Below are 24,674 nucleotides of genomic sequence, written 5' to 3'. Positions count from 1 at the left end.
TTCCCATGACTTCACGGAACAAACCAGTGGCTATTTTTCCATCACGCTGACTTGCGCTCAGCAAACAGCTGATTACTCATTGTCACGTATGGAAATCTTTGAAGTGCAAAGCAAAGGAAAGAACATCCCTATTTCTTTCTAAAGTGAAATCCCAGCATCCAGCAGAATTTTAAAACTGATTTTTCTAGGGCAATACCTCTTTCATCCCCCCAAAGCTAAATATTAAATAAGAGAGATCTGTCTTAATTCAAGCTGAGCTCTGACCCTTGAAGTCTAACGATGCAGTCTGTGTTTACATGAGCACAGACTATTTTTCTCCAAGCTAGTTCACATCGTGCATGTTCCTTTCAAACTCTTCAGAATCCAGAATGTTAATAACCCTCCCTTCCCTCCTGGCTTGTGAGGGAACTGGGAAGCTGTGGAGTCTGGATGCTGCACAACAGTTTTCATCAGAAAGCTGGTATTATTCCTGATTCATTGACAAGAGGCTGACTCGTTGTATTAGTATTTTCTCATTTTTGGCACCTAACTGGAGCTGCAGCTTGCATTTTTAAAATAAAATTTAATAGGCTATATTATCTTCTATATTTAGATAACAGATCCCATTAGTTTCACCTGCACTTACTCAATACTTCTGCAGAATCTAATTTGTGCACTCAGGAGCAGAGGTAGCCTCATTAGCCTCTTAACATGTTTGAACTACTTGCCAACACAAAATGAAGGTTCTGGGCAGGGATGTAATCCAGCCTATTGTGCAACTTCCAACCAGTTTCACCACTGCAGTAGACTTCTTTTTTCATTTTTATCACATGCCTTTCACTTCCATAAATAGCTGGGAAAAGTTGCTTGCCCACAGCAACCCACTCACTCACAGCCATGACTTAATGCTCATCAAAAAGTGGAAACAATTGAAATAGTAGTCAGCTAGAGCTGTGGCATTCAGGGGAAAGCAAAGTTTTGAAATTCTTGTTTTTAAACTGCTTGAACTGAACCCAGCACGTTTAACCATATAACCATGGTGCTTTAGTGGAGCAAAGGTTCTCCAGTGCACTGAGTGAGGCAGGAAACCCACGCTAACGAAAAGATCCGGTAAGTAAAACTTCCCCCTTCATGTAAATGCACAGCTGAGGTTGTACTGGTGACCCTCAGTCAGGCATTCCTTATTTTAATTTTGTGCCTTCAAAGCTCTTTTAATATCGGCTCTTTAATCTAATTTCTTTGGACTCCTGCAACAACGTGAATCCCTTTCCCAGGCTGAAAGTGTGAGCTGGGGTATCCTGATGACTCCAACACGGTTAATTGCCCAGACTAGACCGAAGCTTAAAAAAGCAAGGACACCCCCAGCACAGCTCAGCAAGGAGTAGGTGATAACTTTGTGGATGGGTCAATCATGGGAAGAGCAGAAGGAATCAATGAATTTTCATAATTTTTTTTTTTCTGACAACAGGCAATTATGAGACTATGGACCCAGAATTTTTAAGTCCTAAAAGGGAGAGTGTCGTGTGTTGGCCAACCTCAGGCTCCTTCAGGCTCTATATGTTAAAGTAAACAATTTGTTGGAGCTGAGCCTCCACTACAAGGAATTGGGATTTTTCAACGGAAAAATGCTGTGTAGAAAAACTTCCAATGAACTGCATCAGCTGGAATCTTCTGTGTGCTGTCAAAAGCTTGTACTTTCCCTCAGCCTCATCTGAGCAGTTTTCAGCAGTCAGAGAAGAAAATCCAGCTTGACACATATGTGGAAACCTCCCAGCCAAATGGCTGAGGCTGAGCAGAAGAATGGTTTTGGGTCTTTTTCAAATGGAGGAAATCACACATTTATCCCTCTGCACAACCAAGACAGTAACTCACCTGGAGAAGAGTGCCACTGAAGAAAAGAAGAAAGCTTAATTTCTGATCGCAGTTGGAATCAGGGCAATCAGAAAAATGGAGAACAAGTTTTAGAAGTAGCCTAATCAGAGATTTAAAACAAACCAAACCTAGAGGATGCCATTTGATGCATATTTTCCTGTTGTATTTTTTCTGTATCACTGAGTGCACGTAACTCCAAGCATAATTTGGGGAACTGGAGTTTGCAAACTGGTTCAGAACAGATTGTCCTGAATGATTCTAGTGTCTACTCACATACAAAGACAAGACCCACTCTGGAGGCCCTTTTCACCACTTCTGCAAGGAGGCAGTGTATGTTCCTTAGCTAGGGACCTAACTCCACCACAGAAGGGTGAAGCTTTTTTCCCCCAGAGCCCTCATTTTGAGGGAAGGAGCTAAAAATGAGAAATTTCTCAGAGATCTCTGATAGATGAGGAAAAGGAAAGAGATTTCCTCAATTTTATCCACTGTAGGTAAAGATAAGGGCTCTTTGTCCCTCCCAAAGCTGCTATTCCCAGGAGCTAAAGTCCTCTTCCCTTCAGTCCACTTGAAAAGAGAGAAGTCTGTGAGCCACATGCTACTCAACTGTGTGAAAACCAGCTCAAGTAAAAACTCTTTTTTTTTCCTCCACACCATGTAAAAACACCAGCCACTTTTTGGAGAGGAAGGACTCACCCTCCTCACAATTTCGAATGAGCAGGTCTCAGACTTTTGGTGAAGTGCCCAACTCCCCCACAGACACATTTTCTGCCAGCAGCTATCAAGAAATGAAAATCGTGGTCAGCTACATCTGTGGTATCCAGGGAAAAGCAGAATTGGCATTTTTTTTTAAGCCACCTGAAGCCAATCTGAGAAATATAATAAGTTGGCAAGTCACAAACACCCAGAAGCAGGTTGTGTGGCACTGGCTGACACCAGTGGAGTCCCTGCAGCCATGTGTTTTGCAGATAAAAGTTTGTTTACAAAGATAGGGTGGAATAAAAGGTAGAGGTATATCTTATCACTACACTTACACTTTCAGGAAGGTAAAAAATATGACTGGAAACTGTACCTATGGAGCTTAAAATATTATTAAAAGGAAAAAGTAATATCAGCTTCAAATTAGCCAAGCTGCCTTAAAAATGTGATTGCAATGTATGTCAATCTCTTTTGCCACTTGCCCTGACTATCTTTTGAACCAACTGACTGATTTTAGCCAAAATTGATAGAGCAACAGTCCGAGTCTCATGAAACTTGATAGCTTGATTGAGGTGAGAGATGTGGTCTGAGCTGCTGTGCTCTCTCCTCACCAGCCTGGCAGCAATGCCTTCTGCTTCCTTTGCAGGTGGTGAAATGAAAAGGAAATGAGGGGAAAAGAGGGTAGAGGAAGGAGGAATGGAGGTGGGAGATGGATGTGTGAAAGGTCTGGAAGGATGGCTGGGCTTGCTGTAGTGGGAGTACAGTGTGCAGAAAGATAGAGCACAAATGCATAGGGAAGCCAGGCATCACCAATTCCAATGCTCACAATAAAAAAAAAGCTCCCTTTAATAACTGGCTCCAAGTGTTTGGTGTCAACCAGAAATATCTGGAACTGCAGAGATTTATTCTTTTATGTAATAATAGATTTTAGTGCTTAAAATTTCAAGGCATTGCATATCTTTGCTATGGGACTCCCTTTAACCCCTTTGCTGCTGGTCCTTCTTGCATCTTCTGTGCTGCGGCAGAAGGTGACAGTTTTCCTTTGCTGTGCCGGTGCTCCATAGGCAGAAACCAGGGTATCTGTGTTGGGGTTTCTGAAGCATAAAGTGGGAAAAAGCCAAAAGAAAGACTTTTTCTTGTCCTGGGAAGGCAAGAGGGGAAATAATGAGGAAAACTAAGGGTGGCATAAAGTGGTTTTTAGGATGATAGCTTAAATAAAGGAAATAAAAATGATTGAAGGAAAACCCAAAAGGTAAGGGGGGTAGATATTTCGGTGCATCAGATTCAGTGCAGCAGACAAGCCTGCTGGTTTCTCATATGATGTTTTCACCAAGATCTCTCTCCTTAAATTCTTAGTGTTAAGGCAAAGTTCCTGCTGGGGGATGTTTCTGAGAGACAATTTTATACAGCAATTGAATTTGCAACCTTTGGTGCCCTTTATCACAGCTGACTGGAGTGAAAGTTGTCATTTCCTCCAAGATTACTCAGAGCAACACCTGAGAACTTTTGCAGGAAGAATCCCAACAGAGAATCCAAATCTGATTCCATCTAAAATGTTGGGGCTCAACGTGTTTGCTTGCTGGCAGGGGATGTAGAAGGCTGAGGAGAAACACAAAGCAGGCTGTGTTCTCAGTCAGTCTGTTCATTTTGGCTCCCAAAGAGCAGGTGTATTTAGGTTTTTTTTTTATGGAGCAGCTCTGAATTGCCTTTTTTCCAGTCTGGATCCCTCCGCTGTCACTGGTCTTTCTCCTCTCCCTTCCATGCTCCTATTCCAAAAAAGCTACACATAAAAGAGCATGCCTTCTGGTAAACATATGCTTCAGGGAGGGAGACAAAGTCATCGACTGGGTTAAAAAGCCTTTTATACACTTTTCCTGAGCATCCTTCTCCCTAGAGTCTCAGGAGAGCTCCCATTCCCACTTTGACTTCTGAAACAAGCCAGCAAGAGCGGCCTTATAGAGACTGTCTGTCCTGATGTTGCTCTGATTAATCCGGCTATGACCAACACACTGTGATGTCCATAATTTCCTTAGTTAATAAGGAAAAAGCTGAGGTTGCCACATACTTAATGTCAGATATGAAAATACTTCCCAATGAGGGTTTCCTACAACCAGCCTGGATGACCTTGAGGAAGTTAAAAAAGGGCAACAACAACAGCACCAACACTTTTCCCCTCTTTGTGTATATGAGCACACACTAAAAAAAGGTTTTGTTTTTATAGAAAAAAAAAATTCATGGACATAGAATTCCTTAAAATTTATTGTTAAAAAAAAATATGTGTATTTCACAAAAATAACGCTCCAATTCTTCAGTGCCTCTTTTTGACAGGCAGATCTTACACCAGCCTCAAGCTGATACAAGGTGTTGGAGAACCAGATCAAACAGTTTCTTCATCTGAAACTTCTTTTACTTTACATAAATCTCATAGTCATATATTAGTTGTATGCAACATCTACATAACAGTTATGGTATCCATTTGGGGCCCAAAATAATTAGTTTTATTTCTAAATAATCTTCTTCCTTTAAATAATGGTTAGCCCAACATTCATCACAATCCTTGGGTATTTTAAAGGGTTGGTCCTAAAAATAAATACTGTAGCTTAGCTGGATCCAACCCTTTATTATATATTATATCTTATATATATGTCTGTAATACATGGCCATTTTGTTCTGAATTTGGAAGACTTCTTTCCACTTATTTCTGTGCCTTCAATGTGACTTAAGACTAAAGACAGATAAGAACGCAATTTCTGCATATCCCTCAAAAATTCCCATGTTTGAGCCTTGAGAGTTTGTTTAGAAATGTGTATATGTTGTTTAAACAAAAAGGGAAGTCAACAGCCACTAAGATCTGCCCAGACAGATATTTATTTCATATTTTTGATGTTTGCTTTTTTCTCATTGCTTTTCTGGAAGTGATGTCACTTGTCAGAAGAAATTATTAATGCTCTGTTCCTTAGCAGCCGCAACAGGAAGTCACATTTCTTATGTTTCTCTTGGAACAGAATCCAGATAAAACTCAAGCCCCATTACGCCAGAATTATTTGTCATCTCACTCCTTATAAGAGATTCATGTTGCTAAAGAGGCACTGAGGCTGATCTCCTGCCCTTCAGGTTAGTATCCAAACAATGGGAAAGATTTGCAAATATCCAGTGGGAAGAGGTATAAATAAAATCTGGTGATACACATTCTTCCTTCTCTGGCATTAGGCTAGACACCACAACACAGCTATATTTATCATCCCACAGAGAGGCAAAGGATGGGACAGTACATCAGAGCTTGGTGCTGCCTCTTCCCAAGGTCCAGACACCTGAATTTCTTCCTCTAACTATCAGCAGCAGCCTACTGCTGGAGTTAGCCCTTCACTGAAGGGCGGCAATGGCAGTAACTCAGTATCTCGTATCCTGGGGCAAACTGGTGGGGACTCTTTGTAGCAGCTGGTATATGGGGCTTTTTAAAAACCCAGTGGCTTTGTATTCCTGCTGCCCATCAGCTCAGAAGTGCAGACGTGCAGTTACCAGTCTCTGCCTCTCCTGTCCCTCTTGCCTGGTGGAAGAGCCTGAAGCATAGCCTGAAGTGACTGCAGTAATGGAAGACAATGTTCAATTTTGTTGCCTATCTCCCTGAACAGAGCAGCAGAATTTCTTCTGAAGCGACAGCACAGCAGTTGTATTTTTAACAAAATACAAAATAGAGAAAAAATTGATTATTGCCGTGGGACATATACAGACCACATCTTTAGCTTCAACAATAGCTCCTTGTTTTGAAGTGTCTCCTTCAAAAGATGTGGAATCTAACCACATCCATGGTTTCAACTTTTTTAGAGACTGTATTTCATAATCACTCTCCCCAGCTTCTGGCTTGGACAGTGTCATACGTCAGAACAAGTTCCCTGGACTCCTTTATTACACCACCAGAAGTTCTCAAGCTTGATTTTGAGAAGAAAAAAAGTAAAGCCCTGTAAAAGCAAGTAATTAGACTGAACAGAAGGGCCCAAAGCTAAGGAAGGTAAAGCACCATTACCAGAGATACACCCACAAGGCCTCAGCAAAGTTATAGATGTGGAAGCTGCAAAATGTTTAACTGGAAAAAGAACACTCTATTTACTAAGTCTCTCCTAAGCATACAATGTGAAATTTTACTCAGAGCTGAAAAACTGAGGTAGTGGGACCTGTTGAACCAAGGGATGAACTAAGAGCCAAAAGCTGCTACATTCCAACCTTTGCTCCCATCTCACTGTCTGCAGGCAAAGGCTCACCCCTCCCTGTGCTGCTGTGTCTAGATGCAAATCGCATTCTTGTCTACTCATCTCAGGGAAGATTTAATAAAGTCAAGGGAATTTGGAAATTCAGGCTTTGGCAACTAAACCTGATGAAATCTGTAGCTCTATCTCTTCTGTATTTGTTTTATGCTTACTTACAGAGATGTATTAAAAATTCTGCAGTTTTTAGGTCCAGAAGTCTGAACTGTCAAGAAATCTATAGAAGTGTAATTAAGGCAAAATGTTTTGACTTTGGCATTGTGCCACAGAAGAACGTTCAAGGCAAAAGGCTGATGACTGAGAACAGTAAGCAATTTTTTCAAAGGCTTTTATGCCATTTCTGCTATTGTTTCTGTCTCTCATGGCTCCATAGTTTCTTCACAATAGCTCTCTTTTCTGTTTGCCACTGAGATCAATAAAGAGATGTTAATTAAAAGAAAATCTGCTGGGGGTTGTACTTTTCTGTCGGGATTTATCACAGTCTTTGGCGGCAACACCTCACTGGCCCTGACTACAATGCCAAAATAGGCTTGGTCTTGGCTTGTCATGGAGACATGCTTGGGTACAAGCCTGACCTTTAGTGACAGTTCCATTGGCACACGTGTGCCTCCTTAACACCCCCCTTCCACCACACGCCCTCCTCTACAGACCGACTTCTTCTGAGCTGTTAAGTATACAAAATACCTTGGGCATCAATATTACTATTCCAAATAAACCATCATGAGACCATATTTACAAAACAACCCTAATTACCATAGCCACTGACACATCACTCTTGAACAAGACAGATCTGCACTTCTGTCCTAAAGCCACTGTTTGTGCATCTTTGCATTCCTGCTTTCCTTCCTGTGACTCTGTCCACATGCAAAGTCTCTTGTGCAATAGCAGTGGAGATAAGGTCTTAGTGGAAGCCATGAGGGGGGATCTCACCAGCTGCTGAGATACAGACATTAATTCATGGCTACATATAGAGGTGAAGGGCAGATAGCGCAGAATTTCCCATTATTTGGTTAGCAAATGCCAATCACAACAACACAATGGGTTCTCAGTACAGAGGTCCACCAATGGACTAATTGGGCTGTGTAAAAATGGCAAGGCAGACAACCAGCTCAGTAATATAGATTCAAAGTGCACTAATAATGGAAGGAGAAAAGCATCTTCTGATGCTCTGTGTGACAGTTACTTTACCAGGCTCAGAAACAGCAAGCCAAAAAAACCTCCAGCATCCCCCCAAAAAAGTCATTCTGCTAAAAATAAAACAGGCAGTTCAATGGTCATTACTGTGCATTTTGCCTGCACCTGCTTGTGGGCTGAGAATACTTTTTACCAGGTTTCTTGCTTTTTAAATATATCACAAACACACGCATAGACAAAACATGAGGCATAGACCTGTCAGAGGCAGACTAATGTCAGCACTTCAGCCTCCTGGCTGTCAGGTCTGATTCCAAATAACCTTTTGTCTTCTTGTTCCAGCTACTAAATTACAGATCAAGTGAAAAATGTAATTATGCCCCAAAAGGCCATGGATAGCGTCTTGGAATACAGTGAATTGTGAACCAAACAACAGTAATAAAAAGATAAACTAGTATTACCTGTGGTGCATGGCTAATCCAAAATGCTCCATGGTCCCACACGAGCTATTATAGAACTGTTTCCTATTTGCCAATTTCTCTTTTTCAGGAATACAAACAATTCCTCCCACATCCCCCTATTCCCCTGGCTCTTTTTTTAAGCCTTGTGAAAAATACATCTTCCCTGTTGCAATAAATACTCAGTTATACTGTTACCAAATTCTACTGTACTGTTTTTTTTCCTTGAGGATGATGCCGAACTTGTGTTTTTTAAAGTCATATGAAGCTGAGAATATCAAGACTTATTTCCTATGCACAAATTTATCTGCTAAATTTTTACAGAAGAAAAAAATATAAATAATTTATAGGAATATATTTTTTCCTCAATTGACTCTGATAATATTATATTAGATTGGAAGTGCTATCAAAAACTGAATTAACTTCTTTTTAATTTGTTCACTGGAATATTAAATATCCAAGAACTTTCTCTGCATTCTTGCCCACATCTCTAAACACACAACTATTCAAAATACTAAATTATTCTTAGCAGCACCTGACAAGATAAAAGTAGGTGGTGGTGGTAGAGTGCAAACCTCCACAGTTGGTAAGCCAATTTACATACAGTCAGAAAGCCTGCTGGTGGCTGAAAATTTTAATCTCCTCTTTCTTATTAGTGTCATGATTCTTACCCTTATTCAGGTACTTGAACTCGTATTTTAAAAGGAAAATAGGGAATAAACTGGAAAAGCATTAACATTTCAGACAGTAGTCTTTTTATTTGAAGTCTTCTGCCTCAAATACAACTTGCAGAAGAATCAAGCTCCCCACCTCCACTTGCTAGCACCAAAGAGGGCTCTTCTGAGTCTGAGAAGATAGGAATGTTTATTACTCCACAGACAGCTCAGGCTGTGCTTGCTCAGGAGGCTGGCTCAGCACAGCCCCAAGGCCCTGGAGATGTGCATCACCACACATTGGTCCACATTTCTAGTCCTGGGCAGCTCTAATGGGAGAGCAATGTGCCTCAACCTGTGGCTATGCAGGTTTGCTCTTATTTCAGTATCACACCTTTGTTTGAGAGCATACACTATGACCTACAAAGAAATAAAATGCTAGAGGTACTCTAGCTACCTTTTCCTTTTTTCTTTTTCTTTAATATTTGCAATGTCAAAATTAGCGAGAAATAGAACAAAGGAAATTGGAGAAAGTTTTGTATTTGCTCATGAAATTCTGTGTCTCTAGCTGGATGATAGAGCTTGTACACTGCTCGCATGTGGAGAAGGAAACAAGACATGGAATTGAGAGCTCATTAAAAAATCACACATGGAAAAATTCCCTACAAAGTATCATGTGGAAGTTATATGAATCCTGCATTGAATGCGGTGTCTCATAAAAAGCAAGTTATATCACATGATGACTCGACTCTGTTCAACTGGGATTCTGTCAGTTCACAAAGAAACCACAATCCAGACTTTTCTCTTAACTCCTAGTACTTTGAGGTCTATGAGGAACCAAATCAGGTGAATAGCGTCCTTGAAACTACTCTCTTTAGTTCAATCTCTGGCAGTATACTTCAATTTCAGCCATTCTGGAAGTGCCTTAAGCTGTCTGCAAATTCACTTGGCTTCAATTGCGGCAATGCATTATAGACCAGATGGATTTAGGAAAGTCCACTGATTGGATTGATCAAATTAATGGAAGAACAAGAGAGAAATAAAGAAAAAATATTTTTCCTCTGCTTCCTAAAATATATAAAGAAATAGAAATAATTTATTTGAAACAGTTTCTCAGGTGTCCTTCTATGTACTTAGGTTGCAAACCAGTTTTATGAATGCAGCCTGGCAGCAATCAGGGATCCAGCCATGGACATGCAGTACAGCTGCTCACTGTCCAAACTATGTGCTGGTCTATTAGTATTTTCCTGAGGCCTGCAAAAATAACAGACATAAAATCCCTTACAAAATATGGGCATCAGAACTACTGAAAATGGAAACAGGCATAAATTCATCTTTGAGGTACAAACCACAAAAACTCTCCTGATGCCAGAGCACAGATGCTTTGGACACAGTTTTGATGTCCTAATGCTAGCTGTTAAAATCATAGAATCACAGAATCATAGAATGGCTTGGGTGGGAGGGGACTTAAAGATCACCTAAGTCCAACACCAGGCATGTCTGGGGCACACCTAATGTTAAACAAGGAGGGGATCTATCCCCAGAATCTCGTTCCTATGGCAAAGTCTATTTTCCACACTCCTCAGCACTGGCATAATAAGCACACCCCTACATATTTAGGTCCCTTTTTATATGGCCAGCCTTGTTTGTATGAGCTCACACTCTACAGCTAAAACCAGTTCTGTCAACTCAGGTCCACACATGAGTTATGGCAGAGCAGACTGACAGACAATAGGATTCATCCTAGAATTTTTGCTGGTGGGGCACCTACAACTCCCTTCCAGGAGGAGCTGCAAAACCTGTGCAATCAGCAATATGGATATCTCCAGCATCAACAAAGTTTATCTTCACAGTATATGCAGTTAGTCCAAAGGATCAATTTGTCAACTTAGAGCAGGCATACTGACCAGTATTTTTTTGCAAAAGCAGAAGCTGCTTTTGCCTTGGTGATGACTGTGGTCCTGACTTTTCTAAAGGATGAACTGTGTGCAAAGGCTTTTCTTCACACAACAGAAGACAGCTGCATTTATTCTTTCACCAACAGAGAAGCAACAGCATACGTTAAAACTGCAGCCTGGCTGATGTAAAATGTCTCACACAGACATGCAGAATAAAAACATATTTTCTGCCAGTAAGTATTTAGCCCTAATCATTGAATATGATTACTTTAAAATCCCAGCTCTGAAATCAAACTTGTGCTTTTAGTTCACGTAAAAATAAATGTGTGCTTCCTGTGAATTTTTGAATGCATTATATATTCCCACATTAGCTTTTCAGATAAGTAAAACAAGTAAATCATACAATGTCTTTGCATATTAACCCTTGCCACTATTTACATAAGTCCTCTGAAACTAGACCCCTCTGTAGGACCATCTCCATGTACACACCTATTCCCTACAGCACTGCATTTCACAATCTGTTTTAAAACAAAAGTGAATTTGAGAAGCTAAAGACTAACTCTAAGGCAATGGTGTTGTGCCACATTTTTTAAGAACAAGATGAATGCTTGTTGTCAAAAAAAGGGATTGAGTGGTCATGTTCCCATGAAACCACTCATTGCACAAGCACAAACGGGTGTCAGCAGTGCAAGATACCCTAATTCAGTCCCCAGAAACTCTTAAGTAAACATGCCACCTAGTGTTTAATTGCGACAATTTCATTCATAAATCATCTTGATTGATTCCTCCCAAGCTGTTCCGTGCAAGTCCAGGTTGTACAGAGTCTAGGCAGATTTATCTGGAAATGCTTTCTCCAGATTTGCCCCCTTCCTCCCCCCCCCCAAAAAAAAAACCCCGTCTCAACTTCTGTTTTGCTACCCATAAACTCCGCCAAGCTACACTCCTAGCTCATCCTTTTTTGAGGAGCCCACAGCTCAGACTGCCATGAGCAATGCAGAAGGCACTGAAAAGGAACCTCAGAGGGTCATCTCTGCTGTCAAGGTCCCAGACGAGTGTGACAGACTTCAGAAAAGCTGCCTTGTACCACCTGCCAAATGGCATCCGGCACAGACTTCCCACATCTCCCTGCCTAAAGGTACTGGGCAGAATTATTCACCTAGGAAAGTGAAGCACTATTTCTAGCTTACAGCTTGCCAAAAGTGGATGAGTTACCAAAGCTATAGGTACTGGTTTGATAGATGGAACCAGCAGAAAGTTAGGGAAAGATGCTTTCAAAGCATAACATCTTCAAAAGCAAAGACAATTTCCCCTGAAGACATGGCAATCTCCTCCTTTGTCTGCTCCTGCTCAATAGTGACACACCCGGCTTAAATGCAAACGACCCTCCCCAAAGAAGAGCTACTGCCCATATGTCACTTGGCTCCTTTCTATGCACTTAAAAACCACCAAATTCCCCTCTTACAAATCTTAATAAGATTTTCCTGATGCTTCTGTCATGGATGCTCATTATGTTCCTAGGGATTAAATTCCTGTACTAAGTGACATCAAAGCACAAACTGTCCTGAGTTTTTGGTAATGTCTTGTTTGCACTTTTTTCAGATCAATACAAACCTTAAATCAAACTCCTGTTCCTGCAGTACTTCATCAGCCACTTTCCCCCAGCTCATCAAGTTGCTGTCTATCTCTATTCTTTGCTTGAAATTCCTCTACCTATTTTTGGTCCGTGTAACCATGTTCATGAGCCAACCAAATTTGAATTAATGTCAAGAGTGCAGTTTCATGAGAGATTGTACTACTTTACTAAAAATCCAATTATTCTGCATCTGCTGCATTCTTTTCACTCGGTACTTTTGTAAATCTATCAAAAAGGCAATCAAGTCTAACTGGCAGCATTCCTTCTTTATAACCATGCTGACGCCTGTGTGCAGTCCCACTGATCTCCAGAGCTGAGAATGCATTAAAAGGAAGAGCCCACTGTTACCATTTGTACTTGTCACTCCACAGTCCTCTTTTCCAAATACGAGCAGCTTTTATAACTGGTTCCCGAACTTTGGAGTCCAACCTCAGCTGAGAACAGCCAACAGCACGTGCCTCGCTGTGGCCACTACCAGCTGTCCTCCTGCCCAGGCTGCTGCCTTCCCCTGCCTGGCAGAGCATCAAGCTCTGTTAACTGAGACTGTGCCCAACTTTCTGCTGCTGACCCAGCCTAAAGGTGACCAGGGAGATACCTCCACCAGGATTCCCAGTATCCCAGCTGCAGGATGTGGATGCAGGCTACTAACCCGCCTCTCTGTGGTGAGAGACCAGATGAAAAAGCCTTGGACACCAGGACTGCGGCTGCAGTTAGTGCCTCACTAGTGCAGTGGCAATTCTGAACTGAAGGTTGAATGTCCCCTCGTCCCAGGAGGAGGAATCAAATAACCAGTCCTTAGCTACTTTAGTACATTGTCTTCATCTAGCCAAGGTGAACCAGAGCCTAGATAATATATTTTCAGACACAGAAAACCACAGAGAAATAGGACTAGACAGTACTGAGAGATGTTTTTCTCCTGCCTGCCTCAGGTATCCATGCTATCTGTGCCATTTCTGCCAGATGTTTTCTAATATGTTTCTATGCCTTCCGATGAGGGAGATTTTGTCACCCCCTCAGGCACTCTAGCCCAGCATTTCATTATTCTTTCTTTTCTCCCTTAATAGCTAACCTGCAGTGCTTTTCACTGTATTTCAGTCTTATCATTTCTTGTCATATTCAGCATGAACACAGAGGACAGGTCGTTTTTTTCCTTATAATTAGCCAAGCCAATGTATGACCTAGACATGCACATCACTTAAAATACTTATTTTCTGATTAAAATATAAAAGAAAAATACTACTCACAACTTAAATACGCTCTTTTTAACACTAATTTAGAGTTCTCCACTACCAGAAATTAATCTCTCTTATATTTAAGAAGTTGAACACTTGTCTTCCAATATCAAAACATGGCAGTTTAAAGGTGCTTGTAAAATTTTAGTGGCTATTCCTACAAGATAATTAAGTATAGATTTTTACTTAAAAAAATGCCTTTTCATTTTCCAGTGGCTAGACAAATTAAATGTTTATGCTGAAGGCTCCATCCCAATCCCTGTGGAAGTTTGTTTATATGAATTGAACACCATCAAACTGTGTAAAGAGTATAAAAGTCAAGATAATAAACCCTCATATAAGCTTTTATTTTCAGTACATCAAATTAAGCATGGTTTTTATGCAACAAACATTTAGCTTTAGTAGAATTATTAATAAGATCATAAGAGGAACATACTCAAGAGAAAGGGATTCATTTATGAATTTGGTAGAGCCTACCTGCAGATACACAATACTGTACTTGAAGAGAAGTGGCATTTGCCTTAGGGGTACTAGAAGTACTTCTGGTGTATTGAATAATTTTTTAGTACTAAACTGAAATTCTGAGAAAATTTCAACCTAGTTGTGACGTTCACATTACTTCCATTTGGCTGTCTTTCAAAAACACTGGATTGGAAAACACCATGTTGGTAACAAACTGGATATTTACCTTTGATCCATATGCTTAGCAATGCCCTGAACTGCTCCAAGACTCAGTGAAATCCTTGGGGGTCTTCCCCTAAATTCAGCAGCATATGGATCAGATTATACCCACTGCACCATGTCATTTGTGTAAATCAGTATTGTCTCCAGCTTACAAGCTCTTTTCAGGCATAATCATATCACTTATTCTGCTTAAGGCAAAAGTCATGAATTCTAAGCTGACAGTTATAACATAAACCAGGAACCTGGAGAGATGTTGACAGTTCAGGGAAGCAATGTAAGCAAATACTTTGCTATGGAACCTCTCTTTCTCTCGATTCCCTCAATTTCCACTGCTATTATAATTGATAAGAATTATTCCTTTCAAAAATCCTTCTTTAATCAGGCTAAATAGTTAGGAGTGCCACAGTCAACCATAAAGCACTGTCCATTTTCCTAAACATAGACAGCCAGAGGGAAGGAATTGAAACAGACACTTTCCAGAATTTTACTTTGGTAGCTTTCTTATTTTTATTTCTTATATAGTGTCTATTTTATATTTATGATGCACTAAATAAACAAAAGGCTGCAGAGACACAGCTGGAAAATACAAAAGAATGCCAACACTGAAGGACAAAAGAAAATTATCAGCTGAATATATTTTTGGTATGATGCTGTTTGTCATTTGAAAAAAAAAATTATTAAAATATATATGCTTGTAGACTTACTGTATTGATATAAACTCCTCCTTGCTGTGCTATAATACCAAAGAGTATTCTGGATGGAATCACTCCTGAATTGTTAACAGTTATTTAAAGAGAGTCAGCTAGGTAGTTAAGTACTCATTTCAAGGCACGCTACAATTAAGTGCGTACGTGTGGTAACCTGTGTGTAGAATACTACTCTTGCAGGACAAGCCTGAGTGACTGATGAAAGGAATTCATTACTCCCAAAGTCATTTTGATGTATTAGTTTGTTGCTTCTAGCAGCAAAAATGCCACACACCTTTTATCACTGCATGTATTACTTAACCCTGCAGATAAAGGCCACCTTTGTGTACAGGATTTATGTTGCTTTTTATCAGTGTGGTGTCTGAGAATCTTCTGGGAAAAATCAGTACTGCCAGGGAGAAGTCCCTTGTGAATTCTGTGGCCATGCATACAGGAGTGTGACTGTAACCCTTAATAAAAGACAATGGCAGGCTGTTAACATCCATGTAGAACTGAGCATTTTAATTTTTTTCTGACCAAACATGCTGCAAAAAGAAGGGAGCTGAGGGCAATGTAAAATACACCACAACAAATTATCAGTGCCTTTCCAGCCCAGAGCCTGCAGGAACAGATGCTTCTGCTCACTACCTTCTTAACCCCAGGATCTGCTGCTGGGCCAGCACAGTACCCTGCAGCCCTCCTGTGGAAGGAAATGCTCAACATCTGGATAGACATCCCAGCAGAGAATTAAACACTATCTAGCAACCTGTAATAGGATCATTAGAGGTTTAGAGGAGCTGCAGAATGGGAAGAATAATGAATAAATGAAAGACTGAAAAGATTTCTTTATTGTTGGCTAATAGCAGTACCTGTACAAAATTCAATGAAGAGATAAAAATGGAGTTGTAAGATGAGGCTAAAAAGCCTTGAGAAAGGGACGTGGTGTGAATAACAATTGAAAAGTGTCAAATATGTACAAAAATTGAACCAAATCATAGGTTGTCTTAAAACTGACTGCCTCTTGTGCAATTTTGATGTAAGAAAAACAGCAGTGCCCTTAAAAATTTAGTTTCATAACCAGATTACATCTCCAGTAATGGGATGTTGGAAAATAGTCCTTCCTGGAAGTCTTGCATTTTCTTCTATGGAAAGCTGTGTGTGAGCAGCATGACTAATGAGGACAGTAATATCAACTTCTAGCAAAGTTATCCTTCCTTTTCTGTCACCTTTGCCTTAATAGGAATAGTTTTCTTATCTGTGTATTACTTGTGTGGTATTTTCTGCCACAGAAACTTACAGCCTCCCAGACTTCATAATATGCTAATCATTTCAGCTCTTTAGTTCTAGCCACAATATTAACTGTGGGCTCTGTCATTTGCACTTCAATGTCTAGTGATGAGTTCCACCAAAACAAATATAGAGAGGTTGCCATGTCAAACAGCAACACAAGTTTTCTGCGCTGTCCCGCTGTTAAGTGCAAACAGCTCGTTCTTGGTTTAGCCTAAACTCTGCCCTGCTCTGTACAGACCATCACTGCTAAATGCCTGATGCTGCTTCTGGCATGTACTTGCAGCCAGAGAGCAGAACAAGCACTGCAGCCCAGGCTCCAAGCAAACCCATATTTCACGTACAACCGGTATGTTTGAACCGACTGAGCCAGATCCGACCAGGAGAGAAGTTGATGGGAGCTTTGCCAGGACCCAAGTAAGCAGAGACCTGGCACTGGAAAAAGCCTTCCTTAATCTTCACTGCACTTACAACAGTTTGTCCTCTTTCAGATAGATTAAGATCATTCTTTTTGCAAACACTTCAAGCTTGAATGCTGCCAAGGGTTTTCTTTAACTCCAGCCTGCTCTTCTCATCAGACCAGCACAGCAAAGAAATAAGCTGTGGGGCACAGCCTTTGTCTGACACAGGGCATCGTGTCACAGCATCCAGGTCTCACTCAGGCATGGGGTTGCTGCAGTAGTGCACAGGGCAGGTCACAGGAATGGGACTGAAACTGCAAGAGCAGGCTACCAGGATGGCTTTTCCATCAGCAACTGGGACAGCTTTTACCGGATCAGAGCATTCATGAAACTGCAGCTTGTATTTACTTCCCACATTTCAATTCTTCAAATATATTTTCCAAATTACACTTGCTGAGATAGGATTAGAAAGGGGTATTATTTTCTCCCTGTCTGTGGCACAAAGACTGCTGACTCAGTAAGGACAGCACTTGCAGGAAAACGCAATAGCAATAAATGTTTCAGAACTACATATTTTACTGACAGATTACTGCAATTTTTTTCACTCTCATATGTGAAGATTAATTGCTTACAGCAGGTTACACTTCTCCTACATTCACCATTAACTTGAACTACTGGTAATTAATTACAGGCTGCATCAGTACCAGGTACTTATCTGCCCTACATTCTCTGGTATGTGTTCATTTGCCCCAAGTACAGCATTCTGTAAGCAGAGCAAACATAAAGCAGGTGATCACAACTTTCCCAAGCTTAAATCACAACTCTAAACAGACAACATGTGATCTTCAAATTTTCTTGGCACAAAAAAAACTAACCAAAATCCTTGTTGAACCTGGATCCTGTTAAAGCGACAATTGCCTACCTTGCTAGGAAAGAATCTGCAGGATGCTGCTCCCCCAAAACACTTTATTCCTAAAAATCATTGCGATTCCTTTCAGATTACAGATCTGTTAAACTATTCAGGCTAAAATTTGGAATTCGTGTCTACTAATCAAGCACCTCTTCAAAATCAGACAGGAATAACTTTTGGATGAAACACCAGCATTAAATATCTTGAAGCATAAATGCTTTCTTAGCCCCGATATAAAAATGTTGGACAAAAAAAAGCACGAACAACAACAGCTTAATCCAGCCCAATTATCACATCCCCTTCTGGAATGGGCATGACTCCACTAATTACAACCTCAAAGGAATTATCATTATGGGAACAGACAAGTACCCCAGGCAGTACCACGGCATCTCATCTGAGTGCTGGCTCCTCCTGCCAGCCTGTGCGTTGGTGGCCCCCCTTTGCTGACCCACCCCACGGAAGCGGTGGCACTGGAGTGACACTGAATAACCCCCGCTGCCACCCTGGGAGGTGACAGAACGAACAGACTCCCTGGACGGTGTTAACAAACCCACCGAGGAGATGAATCCCATCAGCTGCACTTTCACACTCTGGAATTAGTTTCAGTAGGAAACAAAATCTCACTTGTAAAGAGCCTAATTTCTTAGAAGAGTACTGGTGCTTAACCTCAGAGCACTGAATTCTCATCCTCCTCTTGAGAAATAATGGAAGTTTCTGTCCTGCATGTAGGGCTTCCCCCCACCATTTCTGGATCATTCAAACCTCTAGGCAGCATTTTCAAATAAAACAGCCAATAATCTTATTTTTTAACATTTTGCCTGTTCAGCTGGCCAGAGGAAAAAAAAAAGAATGATTTTTCACACAAGCGGCAAAGAATTTACTTTGCAGAAAAATGTCATACTGAATATTCATTATCTTATTTCTAGGGTTCTGAAATTTACTGGAGTTACTGAAGTGGGTGAAGGTTGTGATTTGTGGGCAAATCATGGCCTTTGTTTAAAATGCTGTACAAGACATATCAGCCTCAAGCAAAACGTCAGACAGAACTCTCACTGAACTACCACTTTCCCATAATATTCTATTTTAGAGGACTTCTGAAGTTTATATAAAAACAAACATGAAGTTCTTTTTATCGTGTTTTATCCCTATTTGTTATTAATGACAATGGCTTGATAATTCACAGGTTTATTCCAAAGCCCAGCCCATACTTTATCTGAGGCTACTATGAGTAACAAAATGGAAGATGATCAGTGAGTCTCTGCTACCAAACCTCTCCTGACTTCCCTCCCCCAGGAGCATTTGAATCAAAAGCAGACATAGTAGGCTTCATCATACAGACTTTTGTGAGCTTTTTTTTTAGTTGCTAATATTTTAGTTGATGTAATATTTTTTTTTTTTCCACACGGATTTGCATGAGATGATGGAAAACTACTAGTACTGGTAGAGAAGCCCACTGGGAGTCCTAATCATCAATATCAAGGCTTCAGCTGCTACACCAGGTCTTCAGCCTGAGCAGATCCCCTTGCCTATTTAGCCCCACTCCTCTTATAGCTGTGATTGCTCCTAGTCCTCCTGGCAAGTAAAATATGTTAGAAACAGCTGCTATTCCTCCTTCTGCTCTTCCCCTCTGTGGGAGGAAGGCAGAGAGGGTTGCCAACAGTGTAGTCGCTTAGCTGAAGCCAGCTATTTTTACATGACAGCACAGCCACAGAGCCCAGCCTTGCAGGCTGCTCCTGCCTGCATGTACAGAAATCTAGATGAGCACAAGTCCTTGTAGGCCAAGGACCTGCCTTTCACATTAGAACCACCTCAGAGACAAATAATCCCCTCAACACTTGAAATTTAATTCAGCAGCAATACAAAAGAAGACCTAACACAATCATTAATGAGGTCCAGAGGTGTGTTTTCACTATTGCCAGTGCATTACATCAACTCCAAACATTTTTAAGTACAGGTATGTGGAACTAAGACTGCAGCACTTCTCTCACATCAAGCCAATAGAATAGTTTTTTGAGCTGTTGTCAGGGAAGCGTCTTGTACTGCATTTCTATTCATATGAAGTGGATCATGTGGCAGATGTGGTAGAAAACTCACTTTTTCTCCTGGCTGAGTCAGTTTTAATCTGGAGTTGTTTGCTCATGTTGCCTATTGTGTAGCTGCACAAAACCATACGTCAGTAAAAAGGTAGAGGTGAAGATGTGAGGCCAGGGGTCCCTTCAGCAATGGTTTGTCTTCTGTTGGTTTAAAAGGGTTTGTGCAATGCCTACTTAAAGCTGCCCAACCTGAAGGATGGCATCCAGCTGCAAGCACAACAGAAAACATAATCTGTTATGGATTATCTGGTACTCGAGCAAACCCCTCTGAAGCCTTTGAGAGGACTTTGAGAATAACAGAAGTCTTGCTCCTCAACCACAAAAACTGTAAGTAAAACTAAATACAATCTTGAAACTGTATTTTTTCTTGTAGGGATCAAATTCTTCTGATTTCCTAGAGAATGTAGCATGGTTTTCAATTTTCATGATTGCTTTATTACACTACACGCATGCAATAATATTTACAATCATCCCAATAATGACCCAGTTCCAGAATATCCTCTGGACCATTCCCTTACTCATGCAGAAACACCTACACCAAAAAATCTGTCACAGTGCACTATGTCTACTTCTTATTGTGCCTCAAATAAAGAAAAAAATTCCTTTTTTAGGCCTGTTACAGCATTCAAAATCACCCAGTGTCCAATCACAGGAATCAACTGAATGAGTATTAGAAGTCTCAATAGCATCTACTCCTCTTAGGTATTGCAACACCATCCAACTGAACCAAAAACTGCCATCACCAGTGGACTTATTTTGAAATGAAACGTGAATGGAGGACTTGTTGTGGTGCTCTTCTCCAAAGGCCTTCCCTGCATCAGTATGCCTTTGCTAAAAAATGTCATTGTCATTGGAATTGATTTGTTATAAAGGATGTATAGGTTTACATGTCAGGTCAGTTACTCAAGCAATTATTATTACTGAGGAATCCAAACCAGTAAATAATCAGCCAATGCAGATATGTGAACCCCCAACAGATGATCTTGCTAGAAATGCCCTAGAGACACGAGGATACATATAAAAAAGCTCATCTCTTTCATACTCGCCATGACTATATGACAGGAAATTCACTCCCTGCTTTCCAAATAAAAACTGGCTCTAGCTCCCAACTAGCTGGCCAGCACACAAACACTAAAATCAACAGTCACTCTGCAGAAGTATGCTTAACAAATGTCAGTAAGTCAATTCAGCTCAAGGACCAGACTCAAAACCAAAGTTTTGTTTGACAGCTCTTGCTGCTATACCACCTGGGAAATGAAAATACCCACATGTCACTGCCTACAAGGCTGTTTCTCATATGTAAAATAATTTCTAATTATAAATCTTCAGATGGCTGCTAACTGCACAAAATTCTCAGTTTATCATAATGTAAGTCCTAGTCCACACAATGCTTTGGGATACGAGTGCATAAGAGAAAGAGATCAAGCAAAGCCCACTTCAAATGAGAAGAGCGAGAAGAAATGGAGGCAAACAGACAACATCCCAATTTCAGATCCATGAGAAGGAAAGAAAACACACAATATTCCAATTTGAGACCCATCCACCAAAGGCTTGTCAGATAAGAGAAGCTTTGAACCATGTACAGAAAGATAACAAACTTGAGCTGTGGTGAAGGGTCGGTGGGAACCAGATTCATAACCCTACTGTGGAAAATGCTTGAGTATATACATGGACAAATATAACCTGTGACCAATTTAGATGTAGCTCCTAAGGTAAATGGTATGGGTTTATACCCATATATTTACATGGTGAAAACATTTACATTTGGTACTTATCAGAAAGTTTTTATCATAATCTCCAGTCAAATATTAGTTGGGACTCAAGGTCATATTAACTTTGCAGTGGGACAGCAATACTTTATAAAGTACAGGAAAATAGAAACAGGTCTTCTGAAAAAACTTTTTCTTCTCAGGTTTCATAGAAAGACTGGTATTTATTACAAAAATTTTAAACTGAGTACTTACCTTTTCAACTTGAGTATTTTCTTCACTCGTTACACTTGCTTTTCTTGATTCATTTTTTGTTCTGCTCAGCCGCCGGGACACCTTTTCTCTAAGCAAAGTGGCATATCCAATGTGCTCATATATGGGGTTTGTTGTCATTTTGGAAATATACTCAGAAGCCTTTGTTTCTATGTACAATGTTATCAAGCCATCTGTAACCAGATCATGGATTGATTCAAATCTCTTCTCCCCAACGAAGTGCTTCCCATCGTAGAACAACCTGTAGTTTAAGGTCTGATTACCAAATCTGCAAACACCAGGAAAAAACAGAGGGAGAGAAGAAAGAGAGGGAGAATTCAATGAAAGCTCTTCCATCATGAAGCGTTTCTGAGGTGCAGAAAGCAGATGCTTAACCACATATGGGCATATTTACAGTCAATGAAGAGATGGACATCTACCAAGTAATCAAAATCCTAAGGGTCTGAATCAGACTCTGTCAGGAAGACAGGGAGACCAAGCTCCTAATTCAGGGTCCAATCAAATATGCACAGCTATGTGGGAAAACTATAGCCCTATTTACAGCAGGTGTAATTCATTGGGATTTTTAAAGTGTTTTAATAATCCAAGTGCTGTAGTAGCACATTCAGTTTGTGACACTGAGGTTGGAATCCCATCATTGATTAAAGTATTCAAAGATACACTATTGTGTTAAATGTTCCTTACTTTGCATCAAAACTGCATGTCTGCAAATTTTGTTGGGACTTCAAATCACATGGTTTAAGCCTTTTATTTTTCACCCAGATTTTTCACATAAAATCCCAATTTATAATTAAATTCAGTTTTTGATTCTACAAATAATTATCCAGATGGAGTTAGAAAACATGTTGTTTCATCAAAACAATAGGCATTTTGCCATAATTCTTATCCTTTATTATTTTTTTATTCTTCATTTTGAAATCTCCTCCAAAACCCTAAAAAACTGTGTTTGTTCTTTTTCAGCTGACACAAATTGGTTTTAATTTACACCACTTTTTAGTTGGCATGACTCACCAGCTTTTCCAGCTTTACCATCTGCACATCAATACAAATTCTAAGCATGATTTCAGCACTGTATCACAGCTACTTGGGCTAACTCCTCAAAGGATTTTTTTTCATGTCTTACTAGCAGAAGGGTAAAAATGCAGACTTGTAGTTTGTGTATATCTCACAGGAGTAATAATGCAATAAAAAGTTGCAAAATATCGCCAAGGAGTTTGTTTCATCAAAACCCAACTGAATATCTTGTTCTCTTGCCACTAATACATAGTGTCTTTAAGACTTGAGTGGGCAGGTTTTGAATGCTAAACCAGGAAAGGCACCTGTGAGGGGCAGTGAGTTTGGAGCTTGGGTTCCCACTGCATTTTTTGTTCAGTTGAACAGCAGACTCCTACTTCTTTGAGCAGCAGCATCCCATGGTTCACAATGCATTCCTACAAAAAACTTGAGCTCCTCCTGGGGAAGAAAACTGCCAGTTTTCAGCTTCTGGATGTCATTTCCAGCTTTATTTGGGGTTAATATCACAGATAGTTGTTGATGTTTGTACACAACACAGCTCCAAGGACAACTTGGCTGTGTCCTCTACTGGGACGCATTCCTATTCTGTATTCACTCACATATTTTTATAGAGTCTTGAATGAGAAGACCCATCTTTACAAAACTTAACTCTAGATAAAAAAAAAAAACCAAACAAAAATCTGAAAATGGGCACTGCTTTTGAAAAAGGACTACCTAGTCAGGTGCTGAAGGAGAGACTGGGTTGCCGCAGTACCGTGACGGACAAACTGCTGACAAGAGGGTGTAAAAGCACTCTGGTGTCACACAGTGTATTAGGTAATGGTGGAGACGGACTTCACTCGAAAGGGACCAGTATAATCCCCTCCATTAAGCACACTCACATTGGAACTACAAGTGTCTATTAAACCAGCATTTACCTGAGAGCAAGGGTGTAGCAGCCGGGTTGCCGCTGGCTTTCTCTAAGAATATACGCTCCTTCTACACCAGCAAGTATTTCATCTGCTTGCTCCCGAGAAATGATCCCGTGAAACCTAAGGGGAGATACTTCTGTGACTTATAGAATAATCCAATCAGAAAAACACCCTTCTCCACCCCAGAAAACATTTGAAAACTTCAGCACTCTCAAGGACCGTGATCTAAGCCATCAGGGTAGCATCCAAGGAGCAGGATGGTGACCCAGCCTGGACAAGTTCAGCACAGACACAAAAATTACACTGGAAATGCAATTTCAGTCAGGATAAACTCAGCTATACCCAAAGATTATTTTCTGTAAATGCCTGGTCTTTTCACAACTTTTCTCTTTTACCAGTCTATGCCAGTCTACCTCCTCCTTGTTTCCTTTCTAGTGGCCTTACAACAGAATTGAAAACAAGGCAAAAAGGCATTAAAAAAAAGGAATTATTGCATTTTAATATGTAGTTATTTAAAGGTCGGTATTTATATACATAAATATTTAAGTATAATTAAAATCATAGGTCTTCTGATAATCAATTTGCTTCATTTTCATATTATATTGCTTCCTCAAATTTGTAAGGAAAACAGAGACAAAAATGGAAACAATTATTCAAAATTCTATTCTGCATATATTAAAATAGAAGAAGGTACAGAGAAGTCTTGAGAAAAACATTGTTTTCTTCATGTCAAGGAGCTCCTCATTCAGTGCTGGAAAAAAGCAATACTTCTCTGATTCTTTTGTCATTGCTATTTTAAGAAAGAAAGGGGGCCTAGGATGCACAATTAACCTTATGAAAACCAATATTTAGCAGTGATCTCTCCATAAGTACAAATTCAGTCTTGACAGCA

General features: G+C 40.2%; 1 protein-coding gene across 2 annotated transcripts in view; it reads right to left on the bottom strand.

Moving 5' to 3' along the window:
- Positions 1–24,674, bottom strand: part of CHN2 (chimerin 2) — a 159,804-nt gene that overhangs the window by 42,954 nt on the left and 92,176 nt on the right. For both annotated transcript variants that reach the window (XM_038161385.1, XM_038161396.1), the window contains 2 exons: positions 23,789–23,902; positions 21,840–22,125 (listed from right to left, as the gene is read on the bottom strand). In XM_038161385.1, coding sequence (XP_038017313.1) covers positions 21,840–22,125; positions 23,789–23,902 — 400 coding nt within the window. The remainder of the gene's footprint in view (positions 1–21,839; positions 22,126–23,788; positions 23,903–24,674) is intronic.

This window comes from Motacilla alba, chromosome 2, assembly GCF_015832195.1.
Source record: "Motacilla alba alba isolate MOTALB_02 chromosome 2, Motacilla_alba_V1.0_pri, whole genome shotgun sequence".
Classification (NCBI taxonomy): Eukaryota; Metazoa; Chordata; class Aves; order Passeriformes; family Motacillidae; genus Motacilla; species Motacilla alba.
The sequence above is the reverse complement of the archived record's forward strand: the minus strand, read 5'-3'. Positions and strand labels throughout refer to the sequence as shown.